General features: G+C 40.0%; 1 protein-coding gene across 20 annotated transcripts in view; it reads right to left on the bottom strand.

The window, feature by feature from the left end:
• Positions 1–173: 173 nt before the first annotated feature.
• lrrc7 (leucine rich repeat containing 7) overlaps positions 174–21,260 on the bottom strand; it is a 134,753-nt gene continuing 113,666 nt past the window's right edge. For 7 of the 20 annotated variants that reach the window (XM_035413355.1, XM_035413357.1, XM_035413356.1 and 4 more), the window contains 9 exons: positions 20,802–20,885; positions 19,045–19,156; positions 17,286–17,466; positions 13,325–15,056; positions 12,553–12,702; positions 10,996–11,115; positions 8,144–8,416; positions 7,497–7,589; positions 174–4,778 (listed from right to left, as the gene is read on the bottom strand). In XM_035413355.1, coding sequence (XP_035269246.1) covers positions 4,473–4,778; positions 7,497–7,589; positions 8,144–8,416; positions 10,996–11,115; positions 12,553–12,702; positions 13,325–15,056; positions 17,286–17,466; positions 19,045–19,156; positions 20,802–20,885 — 3,051 coding nt within the window. In that variant the 3' untranslated portion in view covers positions 174–4,472. Of the gene's footprint in view, positions 4,779–6,395; positions 6,775–7,496; positions 7,590–8,143; positions 8,417–10,995; positions 11,116–12,552; positions 12,703–13,324; positions 15,057–17,285; positions 17,469–19,044; positions 19,157–20,801; positions 20,886–21,260 lie in introns of those variants that run through there. The other 13 variants (XM_035413364.1, XM_035413372.1, XM_035413369.1 and 10 more) reach the window with 11 other exon arrangements.

Below are 21,260 nucleotides of genomic sequence, written 5' to 3'. Positions count from 1 at the left end.
GTATTTTCATCATTTCCACTGGTGAAACTTTCAGCAAGGCTGAGCAGTCAGATCAGAAGTTCAAGCTCCTTATAGACAGTCAATTATAGAATATATAGAATTACATTAATGGATATCAAAAATGTTCATATACATGATTCATTGGGGTGCACAGAGACCAGTCAGAACAAATATTTAACAATAAAGTGACATTTTTATTATTTGTACAATAGACTTTCATACATTATTCAAAACACTCCTTAAATACTGAAAAAATGTACTTCCAAAGCCGAAAATGGCTCTGTTATTTGCTGCACAGCATTTTATATTTCCATAATTTTTATTAAAAGTCATCTTAAATATATACAGATAGCATCTGCAAAATGCATTCTAGACACAGAATATATACTTAACCAATTACATGTCTTTGTGTCAATACAGAACTAAAACTGGAAGGATTAAACTTGCATGTGCAAATCAATAAACAGGATAATAAATTCGCACAAAATTTGTCCAACTAAACAATACATTTTAAAAGTTGAAATTACTTTTTTTTGCACAAAAAAAGAAGAAGCAGCATTCAAGTCCAGTAAGTCTTCATACTGCAGAAGCTTGGAGTACATTCACAATCTATGAATTATTTAAATTTTCATTCACAATTATTTACATCGATACTGCAAGAAGACAGAAAAGTACCATGTATTTGTTTTTCATATTTAGTTATATTTTTGACACATACAAAAATGACCATTTTATTCATATACATATATATATTTTTATAACACAAATTCACACATTACTGTAGAAATAAACTTTACATGTCAGATACTATATCTTTTCTGCATCATTTCCTGAATACATTTTGTCCTTCCATACTTATAAAAGTTCACAATTTGAGCAAAGCTAAGTATATCAATATATTAGAAATAATTACAAGAAAACGTTTAGTAAAAAAAAAAAAAAGAAATTATATCAAACTTCCTATAGGTTTATGTCACATTTTCTAACTCTGAAATGAACTTTTTCCAAATTTGGTTGATGGTAGCTCACTACCTTATGCCAACTTAGCCAGGCACAAATCAGCCAAGGTCTTTTCATATGCTGTCTTTCAGTGCTTAGATTTGCTCAAAAATGCCACATTAAATGCTACATTTGTTTCCATTTTTAAAAATTGGGAAAAGTTTTCAGGATTCTTTTGTGATTCTGTTATTGTGGCACCAATGTTCGCAATACTAATAATCTTTGCACACTAAAGACCATTGTTTTTCAAGTTTGAGATATAAGTTTCATAAAACTGTTTAATACATCCACTTAAAAACCAAAATGTCCAACACAAAGACAAATATAAAAGAAAGCATGCTGTAACAGCTTTGAATGGAAATCCACTCATCTGCTTCACTGAAATGCCTATGTGGTGGGCTTTGAGAGTGAATTAATGTCAACGTTTTTAATGTCCTAATTGCAGAACAGCAGTTCTAATTGCTAGAACTAATTCTATTGCTACTTCAGCATTAAAAATATCGGCTGACTTAAAAATGTGGAATATGAAGGTAACCGATCATCTACTGAGCAAAATAATCTGAAGTACACTTTATAAACACAAAAAGCAAGATGACAACTTGTGATATATGGAAATTGTTGCACTTCGAATAAACTGCCATATGGCTTTGTGAGACTTCTTGCTTTTGCGCACATCTGGATTCTGAATCCAGGCCCTGTTTCCATTTCTAAGAGAAGTCCACTGAAACAGTGGGGCGGACCTCTGTTGCACAGACCCATTTAAACAAACTGAGTACGAGCATTGTGACCTCCATGGAACACTGTTCAGAAGACTGCAGATAGATCTTTTTCATCTGAAACACGGTATAATAGGAGCGCTTTGCTTTCAATCTAATTAGCCCACGCATATTGACAAATGCAGCACAGCGTTGTGACATTTTCAAATCTGCATGAACTGTGTTACCTTAAAAGTGGCATGAGTGATGTTATTCTCCAATGCAGTGTATCAGAAAATAAAGACTCTGACACTAAAAACTCCATAATGCCATAATGTCTGAGCTTTGCCATGCACAGCTAATTGCAGTGTTAAAAATGTATTGCCTATGAACCTTAAAAACTGGGGGGGGGACAGGTTTTATGATCTTCATTGGAGAGGAACATATAATTTTTGGAGCAGATTAATTTTTTTTCCTTTAGGTTTTGGAATATGTAGCAGCTTTGGTGTGCATAATGAAAGAGTGCCATTTCACAGCTGTCTATAGAACTGTGAACTTTACCTGACAGGTGATACTACTACAGTGAATCTTATACCCGTTCATCATATAGGTACCACCACGAAAATAAGAGACAACTGACAAAGAATGAGGTCATTAAAAACACAAATGTTTTATGTTTGTGTATTATAAAGTACCCCAGTGCTCTTATTAATCTAAATATAGACATCTTAGGGATTTAAAACGATGCAGCTGAACTTGTCAGTGGGGCTACCAGCAGATGGTGCTGCTTGGCAGTATAATGATTATTTGTTCTGGTAAGGGTATTGCTTTGGTTTCTAAATTTCCAGCTCTGTAAGTGCAATCCAGATCACATCACTAATCTTAAATATCTAATACAGTGACTTAATGCACGGATCAATGCAAGTACTACATTTTAAATAAACAGAAAATGCAAAGAAATGTGGGGTATAACCATTTTAAAATTATATATTTCTGAATGTATTTTTTTATTTATTTAATGTACCTAAAGGTCACCAAAGGAAACTGATTGTTTCACAAATTATATAAAATTCTTTCCGATAGCATTCTTCACTCAGGCCTCAACTTTTAATTTTGTCTTTATATTAATATTTATATTTACAAAAGGCATATACAGCGTTGAGGCAGTGTTTATGGTGAGTGTAATTCCTAAGGAGCTAGTGTGCTTTCATGCTCTAAATCTAAATGAACAACTACAAAAAAAGGAAATAATATCTATTAAAAATTAAACAAAATAAACAAAAAAAAAAAAAAAACATCTGCACCAATCTACAGCCTCAGGCTGATAGATATAAATGAATTTCAGTCACATAAACATAAAATTTAAACACATTTGTGTCCTTTATATCCATTTGTAACATAAGATATGTCTCCTATTTTACATTTGGCACAAGTATTTGCCATTGGTCCAGCAATTGGCAAACGTTTCTGTTCCTAAATAAAAACAGGTTTGGACAAAGTGTACATATTTCAGTGTTCATTTTGTGTGAGAAGTCATGGTGTAATATAAAAATATTTAGGTTGTGCTCTCCCTCAAAACTACCAAGTCCACAGTTTTCTGGAAATTCTTCAGTAGAGAGACAGCGGTTTCGTGTTCCATGTGTAAAAAACTATGTCCATTGGCCTGCAATGCAAAAACGAAGCACATGGTGAACAGGTGTGGAGAGGGAGGAGTGGGGGGGCAGGGCGAGCAGTGCAGGAGGCGCAGAGAGACTGGGAACAGGCCTAGCTTACTGGAGCTAAGGAAACACAACACCGTCAATGAAGGAGAGAGAAAGAGAGAGCGACACAGGAAGGAGGAGTCATGCTGTAAAGGAGAGAGAAGGGGAAGAAGCTGGAATTTAGAGATCTGCTTTTCAGCGCACACTTCCATCTGTGGAGAGAGCAGAGAGGAGCCTGGTCCCGCAGGCTACGGCATGGGAGTGGGGCTCTACTAGCGCACATTTAAAGCGACACAGAAGCCAGACACGCCAATGACAACAGGGAGTGATCAAACTCCTGTGGTCATTTTAGCATAGAAAACCTAACTGATTCACATAGAACATGGTGCTGGGTGTTTTGTACTGAAAGCAAAGATGAACACTGTCTAAATGGCAGATTTACATGCACCATGCATTTTGCTCACAAAGCCACTGCACTCTGAAGGTAAATCAGCTACAGTGCCATCAATCTACTATCCATGCTGATGCTTATGCTTTAAGTATCCTCCACTTGCATAAGGACACAATTAAAATTAAGAACTATCCACTTGAGAGCAGGGGACAAGATGGCTATGTAGATAAATCTTAAAGCTCTTCTCAGCCCCTCTAAAGGTGTGAGCTGAGAGTGATAGAGTGAGTGAGACAGTGCACACGCTGAGCAAGCTGCTCTGTAAGGATGATACACCTGTATGGACAGTATCATGCAGTGGAGGTGGGGTGTTGACCCTTGACCCTCAACAATAAAATGTAGCAACATTTCACTGCCTTCAGAGGAGTGGGAGTAAAATGTACAAAGGATAAGCCAGGGACACACAGGGACATCTGAGACTAATGAAACACAACATTAACAAGGACAAGAAACTCCAGCATCACTCGAGTTGCACTGCAATGTGGAAAATGTGGAAGACTACTGATAAAAAAGCTCTCTTAATAATGTTCTAATGTACTGGTCACATTTTAGATGACTCAATACTTGACAAGAAGACAGCTTTCTTGTTGGAAACCATTCGGTTCTGTTTCTTTGACGTCAGTGGGGCTACTATTTTCGACCCAGTGAAACACAGAACATGGATTGCACAATGAAGTGTCTGACTGAAGAACAACTCAGACATACTGGCAGTGTGACCAACACCAAAACAACAGAGCACGTTCCGTAAATGCACATATAACCAGAGTCAAATGGCACATGCAAAGCCTCTACTGGCGATGTTGTGGAGAGCGCGTGGTCACAAAGGTGTGAGCAGTGTGCAGTGATGGAGAACGCCGTTACCTTCAGAATTTTGTCTCCAGGTTGAAGCACGCTGAAGGCAGGTCCATCAGGCTGTACCCTAGTAACAAAGATACCCTATAAGTCAAAAGCGATATGAGGTTAGGAACCAGATGGTAAAGATGGTTTAGAATCTTTGCCTTTCAAATATGGAAAAATATAAGTTGTTAAATGCTTTAAGTAAAAATGTAGCTACACTACTTGTAGTTAAACTATAAGATTGTGTCCAGTTAGAGAGACCTACAGAAATATATTGAAAACATGAACCTTGTTTCAACTGATTGTTATGAATGTGATAGAAAAAACATTAATGGATAGTTAAAATAAAAATACCTGCACTGCCTTTACTTACAGGGCTTTTCCAATTTACTGTAAAGCTTTTTTTTAAGTGTGAAGTTATTATTGTGAATTTTTGGCTCAATCTGGTTAAATCATATATATAGTGTACTGCATCTGTCAAGGCAGAGATTGTAAGAGCACCAATCTTTGAAGTGACCTCAGCAAATACATACACTTAACTTTCCCATTTACTCTGAAGTAATATAATCCATTCAATACAGTTATATCCTTTTAGTTGTGTATGTATTTCCTGTTCAACCATCTTTTTCTGACACAAATAAAATATGTGAGGGGTTGACTCATGTGAGTCAATACCTCATAACAATGGCAAGCTACGACTTCAAGGAAAAACAAATAGAAAAGTTGTAAAGTCACAAAACATTTCTAATGGCCACTTCTAATACTCCAAAATTCAAAATAAAGTAGGAGTAGTCACATTACACGTGCACATTTCTTTTACTCTCATGGTAATAATAAAATACCTCAGAAATATTACCAGTGATTTCAGAAAGATATGGCAAATTATGGTGCAATATGAAGTACAGTAATTAAAATAAATGTAAAAAATAAATTTAAAGTAAGTATATTATCCACATGACAAAGTATCAATGTAACCATCAGGAAAGTGAATTTTAAACAGCAATTCATTTCATTTGAATCTATAAATTGCACACAAAAGCTGTTCAGCAAATAGGATGATTATCAGTTCTAGTGGAACATGTGTTTGGATGGAAGAATGCAAAGAAAATATACAGAAATATTAATGTAAAGCTGTCATTGGTAAACTACACAATGAGGCCAAAATGAATTAAATCCTATATACATACAAACTACTAAACTAAACATGGTTATCTTATACATGGATAAAGCACATCTACAAATAACAGCCAGAAAAGCATTGCCCACACAAGTCTTTATAATGAGATTCAGTATGATTCATGTTCCTGAGGAAACCAGACGATTATTGAGCTTTTTCAAAGGCAAACTGTTTTGATTAACATTTCTTCTTTGACCTCTTTTTACTGATCTAATTTGTTATTTTCACTATACAGTTTTACCAGTGGTACATTGCTATTTTAAAAAAATCTACCTATACTGTTTTTGTCTCATCCAGTACATACAGTAAAAAACAGCAAGGGAAAGGGGTTTTAATTATGTACCCATTTTAAAACCCCAATTTCCTTAGAAAGACATGATCTCATGTTCAAAATATCACATAACACACTCTTATTGATTTGACCCTGTTAAACAATGTCAAACGATCCCTTTCCATTTTGACAAAATATTGTGCTTAAAATGCTAATGTAGGCAGTGCATGAAGTGACATTTAAAAGTCAAGATGAAAGGCATCACGTGTAATTTCACGGGCTTTATTGTTCACAATTGATATTTCATTGAAGAGAACATGGTTTACACAGGTCCTCATGTTTTACTTCATGAGACAAATTTCAAAGTTTTCCATTTATTTTTTGTGTACAGATACTTTTTAAGCTCGTGTTAAAGAGAACTGCTTCTCAGTGCAGAGGGTCCATCTTTTCTTATCTGCAGTAATCACGCTGGTCCTGTTCCCCTTCAAATAGGGAGTAGCTTATTCTGTGCAACAATTAGCTTCACTAGCCCTCCTTTGGGGTGTCAAAATATGCCCTCTTTGTCAGATGATGGGGATCACTTCTCTTGTGTTTGTAGTTAGCTCACATTTTGATTTCACTTGACATGACATGACTTGAGTCGGTTACTACAGAACAAAAATAATTTTTTGCATGAATTATTCGATAACATTTGGTATCTGCAATTATTTATGCAGAACTGCCAATGGACAGTAGATCTATCAACATGTGGTAATAATAATTTAATTGTGAACGATGCAACATAATCACATTGTTATTATGGCAATCTACAATCAAATCTGAAAAAAAATACAATAAAAACTATACATAGGCTGCAATGTATATTTCAATATCTATGTATCGATATGCAGTAACTGTATCTATATCTGTTTTTATATAACTTCATGTATCTTCATACATTTTTTTTATCCCCAGAAATGTCAGCAACATAGCTAACACTTCCATGAGAAAATATCACTATGGGTGAAGTTAGATGTAAAATTAACTAATTATTTGTTAAGGCCTTGCTTTGAATCTTGACTCCACTGCAAGCAAGAACAATGAAAGTTCAAAGGTAATAGACTCAACTAGGGAGCAATACCATACTTAGCATCAGCAGCAGCAGCAGCAGGCGTTTCCATGGCAACTCTTAAGTGAGACCTACTTATTCTGTTTTCTCCAGAAAAAAAAAACTACATAAAACAACATTACATCATTGCTGAAATATGGAAATTAGAAAAGATATAGCCGTGAAGATTAAAAGAATAAGCCTTATGTAATTTGTAGGCAAATGCAAGGGCAAAAATGTGTGTCCCTTTATAGGAACATAAGGAAGAAGCAGCAGTCTTACCATGTCTGATGGCTTGAAGGGGTTTCCCTGCCCACTTATTCCCCCTGAGATGCTGAAACCGAGGCCAGGGTTCTTCTCTATGCGCACACAGAACTGTCAGAGAACACAACACAGAGACAACGCCGTAGTACCACAGAGAAATGCCACCAGACTGCTATGAAAGCTGCTCCCATAATATAGCTCTACCACAAAATAATAGATGGCTAAAAAGTGTTTGCACAAATTTGCATGCAAATATATCATCGATTCTACTCTATGCCTGGGAATCTGCTGTTTGATGAGTGAATGACCAAAAACCTGATCAGAGCCAATTACCTGTGATAATATCATATTTGGTTGGTATATTGCTTGGAATGCAACTCAGCTCCTTTGATGGGTCCAAAGCCTGTGGTGGGGGACCTATAGTCTAATGTGATCTCCTCTGATGGGTCTAAAGTCTGTGGTGGAGGACCCATAGTCTAATGTGATCTCCTCTGATGGGTCTAAAGTCTGTGGTGGGGGAACCATAGTCTAATGTGATCTCCTCTGATGGGCCTAAAGTCTGCGGTGGGGGACCCATAGTCTAATGTGATCTCCTCTGATGGTCTAAAGTCTGTGGTGGTGAACCCATAGTCTAATAGCTGTGTGATAGCTGGACTGCTTCTCACCTGCTCCTGGTATCCATCCATGCTCTTCTGCCCTTTGGTCTGAATGAGGCAGCGTGCACTCTGAGGACGAGGGCTGGTGGCCGAGATGGGCATGGGCAGCGGCGACTGGTACTGCTGGATGGAGATCTTGTTGATGGCCCCCTCGTACTGCTGCTCGCGGGCAGAGCGGTGCGGGGGCGTGGCCGACGCTGAGGTCACGATCATTGTCTGTGTTTGGTTGGGGTGGCCACCTGCCTGTGGGTAATTCAACCCGTTAGGCAAAGAGTCAGGAAGCTGCAAAAACGCAAACGTTACGTCTTACACACGATGGCCAACAGACAGACCACAGGTGACTGGTGGTGGTCGGGGTTTCTACTGCATGCTGGAGAGGAAACATGGAAGTTCACTCAACTCTCTCCTTTCCTGCTTTTACCTCAGGCAGTCAGTGAAAATATTCTACTGTGAAGTACATTTTCAATTTTTCATATCAGGTATAGCACTCAGACGATCTTCTAAATTTGGAATAGGTGGAATAATATACTAAAGGTGGAATAATATACTATTTGTCCTTGTAATCTGTAACATTGTAATATTGCACAGGTTGTTTATACATTTTATGCAGCTGTGCAAAACTCATAAGCATATAAGTGTGCTTTCAACACGGCAAAAAATGATGCCCCACATGTACTGCAGTACTGCCTTAATTCCAAAAGGAAATTACCCATTGCTTTATTTATTCTAAAGGAAACTGCTGAGAAAGAAGAGCAAGTTTTAACTGAGGCACAAAAGTGAAAATGCTCACAGCCAAGCAAAAATCACACCAACATTGACAGACTGGGGTTGCCAGGGAAACTAAGCAAGAATGAAACACTGTTCAAATGAACGGGGACGGACAGCAATTATTCCTGACATTTAAAAAAAAAGACAAGATAATAAAGGCTATGTGCAAAAGAAATAAGACAAGAATCCATATAAACATGCCCTTACAACAAACTATGCGCAACAAGCCTATTCAGAAAAAATAACGTGGTTATTAAACATGAGGACATAAAGACAACACAAAATGTAATGTTTTATTTAACGGTGAAAGTACAATTAAGGCATTTTAAAAAAAACTAAAGAGCACATGCAAATCATATTTCACATAAGCGTTTCTTCAGTTGATTTATGCTATGGGTATACATTCAGCCAAATTTAAAGCTTTGTGTAAATGGGATGCCGTAAAGTTACATTTAATGAATAAATATACAAATTGAAACATAATGAAATCATACCATATAAACTAATAACATGAACATATGCTGAAATGGATAGATACATAATCAAATTCATCTCAATATGGGAAAACCGATAAGGCACACAATAAAATTAATATGACAGATAATAAAATGGATCTACCATATAATGAACAAAATACGCCATATACTGAAATGGGAATGGACTGCATTTATATAGCGCTTTTATCCAAAGCATACATACAGTGACAGTAAAATGATAGGACATATAACCAAAGCAATACGCATTGTGCCTGAATGCGAGTAGTAATCTAATGATCTTTCTAAAAGACACATGGGTAAATCAGCCCATCATGTCTGCTAAATGAGGTAATGAGCACTATGCCTGCCCACACACAGTGCCCTCATTCAGCTCCCAGTGATATATGAGTTTAATGAAGGCCACTTTATTTCCCATTTGAACTGTGAACATGATGGATTCTCTCACCATCACTGGCATTATTTTCTGGAGTTTGGCCAGTTCCTTTCTTTTTGCTACTATATATATATATATATATATATATATATATATATATATATCGTCTAATTACTAGGTTTGGCTACTTGCACTTCAGCCATATCCATTGGTAACAGGTGCATAAAATCAAGCATACGGCCATGCAATGTCAATAGGCAATTATTGCCAGTAGAATAGGTCGTACTGAAGACCTCAATGACTTTCAACGTCGCACTGTCATAGGATGCCACCTTTCCAACAAATCAGTTCATCAAGTTTATGCCCTGCTAGAGCTGCCTCGGTGAACTGTAAGTGCTGTTATTGTGAAGTAGAAATGTCTCAGAATGGTGTAAAGCACACCGTCATTGGACTCTGGAGAAGTGGAAACGCGTTCTCTGGAGTGATGAATCAAGCTTCACTATCTGGCAGTTTGATGGATGAATCTGGGTTTGTTGAATCCCTGGAGAGCGCTACCTGCCCGAATGCATAGTGCCAACTGTAATGTTTGGTGCAGGAGGAATAATGGCCTGGGGCTATTTTTCGTGGTTTGGGCTAGGCCCCTTAGTTCCAGTGACCTCAACCCCATCCAACACCTCTGGGATCAATTGGAAAGCCAACGGCGAGCCAGGCCTAATCACCCAATCAGAGCCTGACCTCACTAATGCTCTTCAGGCTGAATGAAAGCAAATCCCTGCAGCAATTCTCCAGAATCTAGTATAAAGCCTTCCCAGAATAGTGGAGGTTGTTACAGCAGCAAAGGGTGGACCAACTCCATATTAATGCCCATAATTCTGGATGAGGTGTCCACAAACTTTAGGTCATGCAATATTTAAATATACATATGAAAAAGCCTTTTATTGGTGTCAACAAAGGGGAAAAAAGCTTTAATGTCCACTGGAACCCACCCTTCTTTCCAATTTTCTAAATAGCCTGCTAGATTTGAAATGTGAATTAGCAAAGCCTATTCACTCCAGTCATTATATATCCACAATAGCTTCACAGGAATGACATGCTCTTGCTATTTTATAACATTACAGCAGCAGAGCAGTCACAGTCCATTGCTACAGTAATGAGAACTGGCTTGGCAATGGCGATACAGATGACTGGTTTCCCAGGGCCTGTACAAACCCAGGTATGCTTACCTTTTTGATGATATTATCTGGGGGTACGTCCCTCCTGCCCAGCGAGTATGGGGCCCATTGGCTGGTGGGAGAAACCTCCTCCTGACCATTATCTAAGATATTGCTCTGCTGCGAAGGGGTCTAGTGGGAGACGAGAAGAACAGAGGTCAGATGGTCATACGAAGGGCCTTAGTGCAGCCCGTGTTCTCTGTAGCTCAGGCTTCATGTTTCATTTCTGCTATGGCTGACACTGGTTATGATGGTAATCACTGATTCCTACTCAGCTTCATCAAGACACAGGCGTTTGAGCCCTTCAGGCCAGTATAATACAGAAATGGGAGTCCACAGGTCACATTTACAACCTGATCCCATCTGATGTGCTGTCAGTTTTCTACTTTTTTCAACTTGCAATCAAATTGTTGTGTGGAAAAAAACTCTGGGTACGTTTGGCTGCAGTGAAACAATATTAAAGCTAAGCTTTTAGACATCACAATACTAGCCCAAATTCCCAAATATGTAGCCAAAATTCCTTTCCACTCTATCTGCATCAATAAGCTTATTTTAACAATCAAAAATCTTGTATTTTAATATAATGTAATTGTTGCCTATCCCCATATCCTCTTGATTGTAAGCCACACAGAGAGGGTACAGGAACTCCCTCATATTCCCAAACAATAGCAGATGAGGTTTAGAGTTACCAATGATGCAGAGGGACAGTAACTTTCACAGTGACCTTGAACACAGTGGAGCAGACATTATACGGTACATCACTCCAGTTGACACACAAGCTGCAGACGTGGAATACAGACACTTTGATATTTTAGACAACAGTAAGCAGGACAGAGGCCTCTCAAGATAAAATGGGCTTGGTTTTCTGTGTTGTGCCAAAATATTGATGGGAAGGTTGTTTTTTTTGCTCGGTTGGGCACATCAGAGATGAATGTGTTATTGGACTTTTCTTACTTCGTGGGACAATTTAAAATTTCCTATAGGTCAGCAGTGAACTCATTATCACTCTGTTGTTCTGTGTATGACCTTGGCTGAATTATTGATCTCATAATCTCAGTGAGCAGGTTAAGAAACAGGAAGCTTAGCAGGTGTAATATTACATAAGTGTGGCTTTCCCTAAAAAAGTTAAAAGGATGAATTGAAGCACATGTGTGATTCCTATGGCATTCTATTTATAATTTATTTTGGCAGGCTAGCCACGCTACCCAAATATCATGCAGAGTGTTGATAGGCCTGGAACAATAAGTAAACTGAATAATCTCTAGAAGGCCTCAGTTACTTCTAGTGTCATTCAGAAAATGTTATAAATCGGGTGCTGGCAAGTTGGGTTGTCTTGTACACATATTTATGAAAACTTAGCAAAATGTAAAATCAATAATACTTTTACTTGTTGTGTAGCTGCTATCATTAAGTAAATAAATAAAAAAACATCTACTGACTCATTCAAATGGACTGAGGTACTATAATGTAATTAATGTAAGAACACTATATAAGTCAAAACCACTGCTCCTTATTAGTGTAGCAACGTGTTTTGGTGAGTGTGCTGTTGCATTTGTGGTTCATACTCACATATGGAAGAGGTAGCCACTGTGTCGTTTGGTTTTCATGCTTTGCGTTATTGTAAAAGTTTATTGTCATGCTTCTGCTGGCATGCGGTGCAGCATAGCGTCCAGAATACAGCATGCCGAAGTTTACTGTGTTGTGCTTAAGGACAGCACTCTGATTGGAGGGAAACAACCACGTGGCATGAGTGAATGGGTGAAGGCGGACAAAGAGGTCAGAAGCAGCTGCTTTAGTTAACTGGATTGCATCACACACACTGCGTAGCTGCAACAGAGTGAGCTTGACAAACAGCAACAACAATACATATTTACTAAAAACACAGACCACACGCTAATACATAATACATAATATAATGCTAGCAATAAAAAAATCACAATTGCCATATAAATATAAAATATACAAATACCAAAATAAATTGCAAACAAAATATTAAATAAATAATTACAGAAATAGCACACATATTTGTACTGTGAATACAAGAAACAATGACAATAAGAATAACATCATAAGCAATGATGTTTTAGAATATTCAAAATACTTACCCTCCACACATAAATAAAAGCCATAGATACATTACATAGTACAGCCAAAAGCAATAAGCATGTCTAGAGTAGCTGGAACTCTAGCTGGATCACACCCTGATGAGCAGTGGGCTTGACAAAGGCTATCAAGGTCATGTACTCTAGTGGTTTTCTGTAATAGGCTCACATGGGAAAAAGTGCTAATAGCGAATCCTTTTGTGACTGTGGTGATGATGGGGAGTGAACATCCAACTTACCCTGTCTAATCTTTTAGCTTCTATATGTCTAAGCAGCTGTTGTCTCCAGTCCACTGGCATTTTGGAGGTTGGGTCTTCAGGCTTCTGCATTATAGACCGCAGCTTCATGTCTCCATCAATACTCTTCTCTGTGCAGGAGCTCAGGCTGTAATCTGAAGGCAACCTCTCCAGCAGGGCAGCCATGGTGGGCCTTGCCGACACAGGCCGTGCCTGTGACGCCCCATAGGTCTCTGTACTGTAACTCCTCGCAGACAGGGGCCGCCGTTGAGTCAGGCTCTTGGTGGGGTATCCCATGATGGGCTTTTTGGGCTCCTGGTAGGATGAGTACTCGTCTTCATATCGGCCGTTTCTCTTGTGGAACTGAGAGTCCGATATTGTGGACACGCTGTTCTGGTGTTCAAGCATGCCCTTGAAGTGCGGCCTCCCATATCGCTCGTTGAACTGTAGCTCCTGGGCCTCCGCCACCCTGCGGAAGAGGGCCATCTCTGTGGAGCTGACCAAAGAATCGGCCCTCCGCAGGAAGCCAGGCCGGGACCTCGGGGCGGGGATGGGCTGGCTGATGATCTCCTCATTGACTGAGGGCTGAGAGAATGAGAACATATGTTCCATGGGGGGATAGCCACGGTAGCCTCTCGGACTCACCAGCTCCTTGGGCAAGGTCTTGCCTGGCTGGTTGACATACTCAGGAGTGTTTGGGAAAGGGGGTGGGGCCCTTCTCTCAGGCTTCACCACCTCCATGGAACCCTGAGGGTTGAAGCTTTGGTCAAACTGGTAAACCTTCTTAGGGATGGCAGGCTTCTGCTGCTGTGAGCTCTTTGCCGTGCCGTAGACATCTAGATCATCATCCAGCATTGGAGCGGACAGGCTCCTCGACATGCTCTGCTCCATGGGTGGTGGGAGGTCTGGCCTGTCCACACTGCCCTGGTGTTCTATGCTGGAGCTGTAGCTGTCTAGTGGGATGCTGTACACCTTGTAGGAGCCCATGTCTATTTCATCGATGCTCTGGGACTTTTTGAACTTAGCCTTCACCTCTTTCATCATTGGGGAGAGCCTCTCTGTGCTCTTGCTGATGACCAGGGCACCCTTGGCAGCGTCTTGCCTGCACTGCACATGTGTGAAGACGTTGGAGTGACCCCGCTCCGTCCCTGAGTCTCGGGAGTCTCGGGAGTCACGGGAGTCCCGGGATTCCCGGGAATCCAGGAAACCCCACGCTCCCGTGGAGGGGAAGGTCCTGGGCAGCTCGCCCATCTCAAAGTCCTTGCGTTCCGGGTTGGGGCTGTTCGCCGGGGTGAGCTCCAGCTTGGACGGGAAAGCTGTTCTGTCTTCAAAGGGGCTGGGGGTCCTCGTCCAGTTCTGCCAGGGGTTGGGAGGAGGAGGAGGAGGCACTTCGGTTTCAGGAGTATTGCGGACAGGGTGGAAAGAGTGGGAGGGCTGCTCGAGCTCAAGAGGGACGCCTACTATCCGCTCCTGCCTCATGAGAGGCCGACGGCCATGTGAGGAGTTGCTCCTGGGCTTGGAGCCCAGCATGGGATTACCGCTGCTTGAGGTCTCCATGGGAGGCTCCTCTGCCACAAACCCTGTGTTGTCATAGTGGGAGGAGTCGTTCCAGCTCTCGAAGGTGTCACTGAGAGGGCGTCTCTCGCCGCGCTGTTGCAGGGTGCTAGAAGGAGGTGTCTCCCTCTGGCTCAGCAATGGCTTTGTCTCAATGGGCTTGGGGAAGGACTGGGCCAACCTGTAGAGACAGCCAAAAAGCAGGGATAACCTGTGCACTCCAACAACACACCACTGCCGGCTTTTCAATGTCAATGAAAGCACATGTACATCACAGACCTTTTACTTTTAGCATTCTAAATAAAAATAAAAAGTCATTCAGCTTCAAGCAGACCGTTAAAGAGTCACAGTGAAAAAGCAAACCTCATTTAAATCCTCAAACAATTAAATGATTTCCCTCCTCTATTTTGTGACCTCTAAAAAAGGCAGAGCTCGTTTTTATTTGAAAATCTTAATGGCCTGAAAGATTAATGAATCATATGTCAGTGAGTGAGAATAGGACCTGAAAGGGGAACATTAAGGGCCAGATTTACTAAGGCTTTTTCAACTAGTTTCAGGGGCACAAACATTTGTATTATGTATCAAACAGGCACATGGGGCTGGAAACACAGTAAGTGTGTCATCTACGTGAGCTTTTCTCCTTAATGCACATGCACTTAAGGGAGGATCCTGCAAATAATGGGAGAAGATATTATTAGCGTTGCTGATTGTGTATTCCGTTGAATTTATTCAAAGTCACCCAATTAACAAGGGTTGATTTTTGGGCGAATTTCTCCGCCTCTAAAGAGATCAAGGCGTTCATTTAATGGAGACTACGCACCAACATACCCTCGTCAGGCTGCATTCTGCGTTGTAAGTTTTAGGTATGTACATCTGGCCACAAGTATCTTAAACATAATGAACAATTAAAAAAAAAAAAACTAATTACATTTTTTCAGTGAACATTTTCCTTAACTCTGTCCTCACAGTGAACATAAGATGGGGTTCAAAAAAGGGTGAGCTAATTTGAGATAAAGAGAATCTTGTTTGTTAAAATAAGGTCATGCATGTTCATGGCTATGCTGGCCTTGTAAGTGTTCCCACGGATACAGTGAATTTTGTCTTTCATCTCTGTTTCATAAAGAAGAACTGTATCATCTCCTTTCAACCTCTGCGTTTTCAATTCATCACTAAAAGTAGTGCTATTACACAAACATTCATTTCAAATGAGGATCAAAAGAAAAGTCCTGTGGTGACAGCAAAGCCCTTGGTGGAATTGCAACCAGGATTAAACTGAAAGACGCAGGTTATTTTTGTCGCTGAATAACCAAAGCACATTTCCTTTGAAAGCCAAGAGGTGGAATTTGCGTGGCATTTCAATGAAGATGCGAACGGAGGAGGCATCCTCCTGACCTTGACATTGAGAGAGCGCTGCCGTTTGGGGGAATCCTGCTCTGCTCTTTCAGGCTCATGGAAATGTATGGTAATGAGGGATTAAAGCCCTGGCAGACAGCTCCTCCTTACACAGCCATTTTGACAGCTGGATGTCCACATCATATTAATCCAGCAGGTGCAGAACAGAAGTGCTTTCTGCTCTTACACATCAGATTAAAGCCAATGGACTGAAGGTCTTTAACACATCCTTTCTGTTACCCCAGAACACACAATTCTCATTTCTCATTCTCAACCACTCCCTTTGTTGCCAAATTCTACCCTGTCATGTTCTGGGGACAGATTTATCCAACTGATTTATCAGCACTGTGAGTCACGTGAGAATGCTTAAATACAGACCATGCATGAACGTAAGGATTTCTTTTGAGAGAATAACGGAAGGAAAAGGGAGCTTTGATAATTCAAAGACACCAAAACAACTGTGTAGAAGGATCCATTTGAATATGTATTTCAATATGTACAGGACATGTTTTCAGTACGATCATGAACAGTATACAACACATTTCGACCAGTTTTTAAACCAAATATTTTAATAACTAATATATTTTCATGCCATTGACATTGACATCATTCAGCTGGCTAAATACTGGGCAGTTCTATTCAAATACCCCACTGGAACTCTGTTTTCCTTCCGGTGTCTGAACATGTGTTACGGGTTAACTGGTGTTTCTAAATTGCCCTGTGAAGGTGCCAGGGTTGGAGTCAATTCCAATTAAATTCAGACAATTCCGGAAAGAATTTACAATAAATGAATTGCATTTCAATTCATTGCCTGAATTGACTTAATTGAAATGGAGTTGACCCCGTCCCTGGAGTGTGCACTTGTGATAATGGATAGATGACATAATGGCTTCAAAGTGTTGCGAATTACTCAGGTACCCGTAACTTCATTAATCTGGAAAGCAATCAGTGGTAGTGTGGTCGATGTCAATGTGCAATAGATAGGAGTACTTGGACCAATGAATGGGGTGGCGCACACCTGTTAGTCCAATGCGTTGGAGGTGCCCCATCCTTGCCAATGGGCTGCAAGGCAGTTACATTGGCCGGGGGGTTAGAAGAACCAGTAGAACCCTGGGATGGGGAGTAGTCTGAATAGGTGGCAGAGGAGCCACTGTTGTTCAGGCAATGCATTTTATCTCCATCTGATTCATCTGTCGACTCTGTGAAGACAAAGCAGCACAGTGGCGTCTTTTTGCATTTAAAAAGGTTCTGCATCAGCTGCAATAGAATTACGGAGGGAAAATACTACAACAATCCAGTAACACCAAAATGCTTTAAAACTTCTGTAATGTTTTTTGAAAGGAAATATTGTATGAACACAAATTTCAAAGTTTAAAAAACAAGTTCATGTTAATTATTGTTGAATCTGAATCTAAATGGCCATAGCTATTAAAAATCCATCTGGGAAAGGAATTCTGGAAGGAACTGGTTCTTTTTTCGGCTTCAAACCAAACAGTAAGTGATTATGCAATAAAAATTTAGATTCTATTGTTCAATTTCACACCGTAAATAATAAGAACAACACATTTCACAGGCCCTAGCCTCGAGAACATTATGTAATTACTGTGGCTTGCAAGAATATTTTTTGTAATCTTTAATAGGCAGACACACACTAAAAGGAATGAAGAACACAGGGTGTTTACTTGAACGCTTTAAAATGCATTCAATGGGATTACAGAGTGAAAATTAACTTTCTGGCAGTGGAATCTGAGCAAGCCGCCCACCCCCCATATATCTGGTGGAATGATCAATCTGGATGGAATTCAGTAGGAGAGGGAATATCGCACATACAAACATATGAACCCTCCTGGACCGGACCCAAGACAGAAGATAAGTCAGCTTAGTTCTGCTTTATAAAAATGAGAGCAAGAAGATATTTCTGTTGTTTGGTCAGTGGTCTGCCTTCCGTAAGGATTGTTTCTACTGCAAACCAATCATGATGAACATGCTTGGGAAGACTAGAGTGGATTCCCCTTGAATTCCCCCAGAGAGCTTTCAGAGTCACCAGATTCTTACAGGTACACAACACAAGGGATTACACTGTCAGTTGGTGAGGGAGTATTAAGTAACCAGATGGAAGGAGTCTTACAAATGAGGCCAAGACACCAGTGTTAATACCCAAACTCATTCTATGTGCCTTCTTTAATCTTGAATCTTGAATCTTGAATCTCTCAAAATATTGGTTTAACATCTCAAGTAAATAACATACTGTCCCGTCTCTGTACATTATTTAATCCACAGGGAAGGGTCCAAAACTCTTCACAAGCCAGTTCTTACAGTATGTTTACAATCACTTTTGTCCATGCACTAATGCAGCACAACCAAACTCCACTTCTGTTGCGCTCTAAGGTGGTATTTTCAATTAATTATATAAAGTATTGGGACACAGTCGTCTTCAGTGCTCTGGACCTGCACTTTAACCTCATATTCAGTGTTTCATTTCAAATCCAATGTACTGGAGTGCAGAGCCAAAACAACAATAATTGTGCCACTATCTCAATACTTTTGCATTCAACTATACTGAAATGTCCAGAATTATAGTACAATGGGATCCATACATTTTTATTTATGTTACACATACATCTATTTATTTACATGTATCATTCGATCAGTAGCATACTCAACATAATAGGTTATCATAGGGTGATCAACTGATGTCAAAAAACGTGGGCCAGAGAAATAACTGTGACACAAAAGTATATGTTTCAATGCACCTATACAGTCCGTTCAGCACATACCTTTTTTGTCTTTGCCCATTAAAACAACCTTTGGTTTGTACATAGGGGGCTCCACCAGGGTAGGTCTCATGTCAGAAATGCGGATGTCATTTGGGGAGCCTCCAAGGGAATCCTGGGAAAAGAGGGTACAAAATGCTGGTGACGAGACCCGCCTTTCCCAATAACGCGGCATGCAGAATGCAGCAGAGAGGTGTAGGATTCAAACAGCACGAAAGGGTTCCCTGGAATCTAAGTGACATTTCTGCTGTATTCTAACCACGTGTGCAGTACACTGTGTGTACATCCATTCCCTTCTTTCATCCTGGAATAATTAGAATTGCAAATATATGTGATTAAAAATATATATAACAGCATTTCACTCAGTTCTGCAGTATTTCCTGACACAATAATGGAGAAGATTAAAACATTCCACTAAGAACAATGTACAGAGTGATGATTATGAAAACTTAAGGAATGTATCCCTGAAATGCGCCCCACGATCTGGTGTGGAATCTGTAACAAATTCTAAATATGGCATACCCAAAAGTATCTGTCATCAGTGCTCACTGCTGCAACATCGCAACAACACTATTGAGTCAGAATAGCACAGACAGACATGTACTTTCCTCTGAAAAACATGATGGCAGCCACTGTTTCTTAGCACACTGTAGTCTATCAGACATCCTGTAACAATTCATCAACCAACCCTGAGACCAACACTGCAACAATTCATTAATCCCCTCCCCCTTTCCCCAACTTAGCAAACTTTCAGAGAACACTATAGTTTAGCATGTAGCTGATGTACAATCCTTGATGCTTATATTATTTATTTAAAACACGTCTCTGCTTTAATATCTGAAGGGAAAGATTCAATTTGATGTGCCCAATATTTCCACGGCCTAAATCTACAGCATGTTACTGTTGAGTCACATCTGTGTACCACACCTGACCTAAACTATCAATAGTATCATGACACACAAGAAGCAGCAGAGACAGAGGACGTCCTACAAGTCTCTCTCTCTGTCTCTCCATCTCCCCCCCCCCGTCTCTCTCTCCTTCCTCTCTCTCCAATCTAATTCTCCTTTACTCGCTGTCTCACTGCTGACTGCTGCATCTTTAAATATTCATGTCTGCAAGATACCAAGGTTAAAATACCTTACCTCCTACTCTATGACAGTGAGACAGTGATTTAACTTTTCTCAAAGGAAGTCTGAACCAAGTGTAAGCAAACAGCAATGATGTGGCCATGCAGTTGCAGTTGCTGGTGTTGGTGGAAGAAAAGCTGGCCTTAGCTATTAATCTGTGAAAAGACCCATCACTCCCAGTGACTTCTCACTGTTTTTACCCCTGAGGGGCAAAGTGCTGTGATGAAAGCAATGTCCATATTGCAAAAAAAAAAAATTCACATTAATCTATTTTATCTTTTACCATCAAAATGTTTAACACCAGTTCAGTTTGTTTCAAGAAAAGTTTTGGTAGATTAACACTACATTACAACTTCAGGTTCATAGGCATTTGCAGTACTGCTAAAAACTCATTCTGGGACAGAAACACAGTGACACTGATTAAAAAATTCAAAATTTTAAATTACAATGCTGATCCACCTGTCAATTGACAACTCTGGCGTTAAGAAGTAATGTAAGTCATTCCCCTCCTTTTTGTCATCATAGAAGTATGTACTCATGTGATGACATTTGATGCCTTGTAGCTGAGGACAGTTTAATAAGCATAATTTTGGGGCTCGGCCTGTTGTTTTCTTTCATTTCCCGACCACTTACTATGAGGCAGAAACAGGAAGATGTAACGGACAGGGCCGAGTTCTCTGGCTGTGGCAGCTTGGGAACGACGCGATGTAAAGAAATCTAAGCAAAACAAACAAACAAACAAACACACAAACAAATGGAAAGTAGTTTCTTCATGGTTTGAAAGAAAGCAAAATGTGTGATATCAAAAAGCATGAGCGATGGTGTCCTGGACCCCCAAGCCCCCTCCCCCCCTGCCTCAGATTGTTCCCCTGGAAGAGAACATGTCTCCATGCAAACTCTGTGAGTAGACATAGTGGAAGGAGAATTCAGGCAGTAATGAACAAAAAATACAACAGACGTCTCGGGTCTGCGGAGAACACTACTGGATATTTGAAGGAAGCTTGTGCGCAGCAGGTGGAGGTGAGCTGTCCGGTTTTAATGAATGAAAATGAATGTTCCGGGGTGACTGAAGCAATCGCTTAGATAGGCTTG

The sequence above is a fragment of the Anguilla anguilla genome, chromosome 4 (genome assembly GCF_013347855.1).
Source record: "Anguilla anguilla isolate fAngAng1 chromosome 4, fAngAng1.pri, whole genome shotgun sequence".
NCBI lineage: Eukaryota > Metazoa > Chordata > Actinopteri > Anguilliformes > Anguillidae > Anguilla > Anguilla anguilla.
This window is presented reverse-complemented; position numbering and strand designations above follow the sequence as displayed.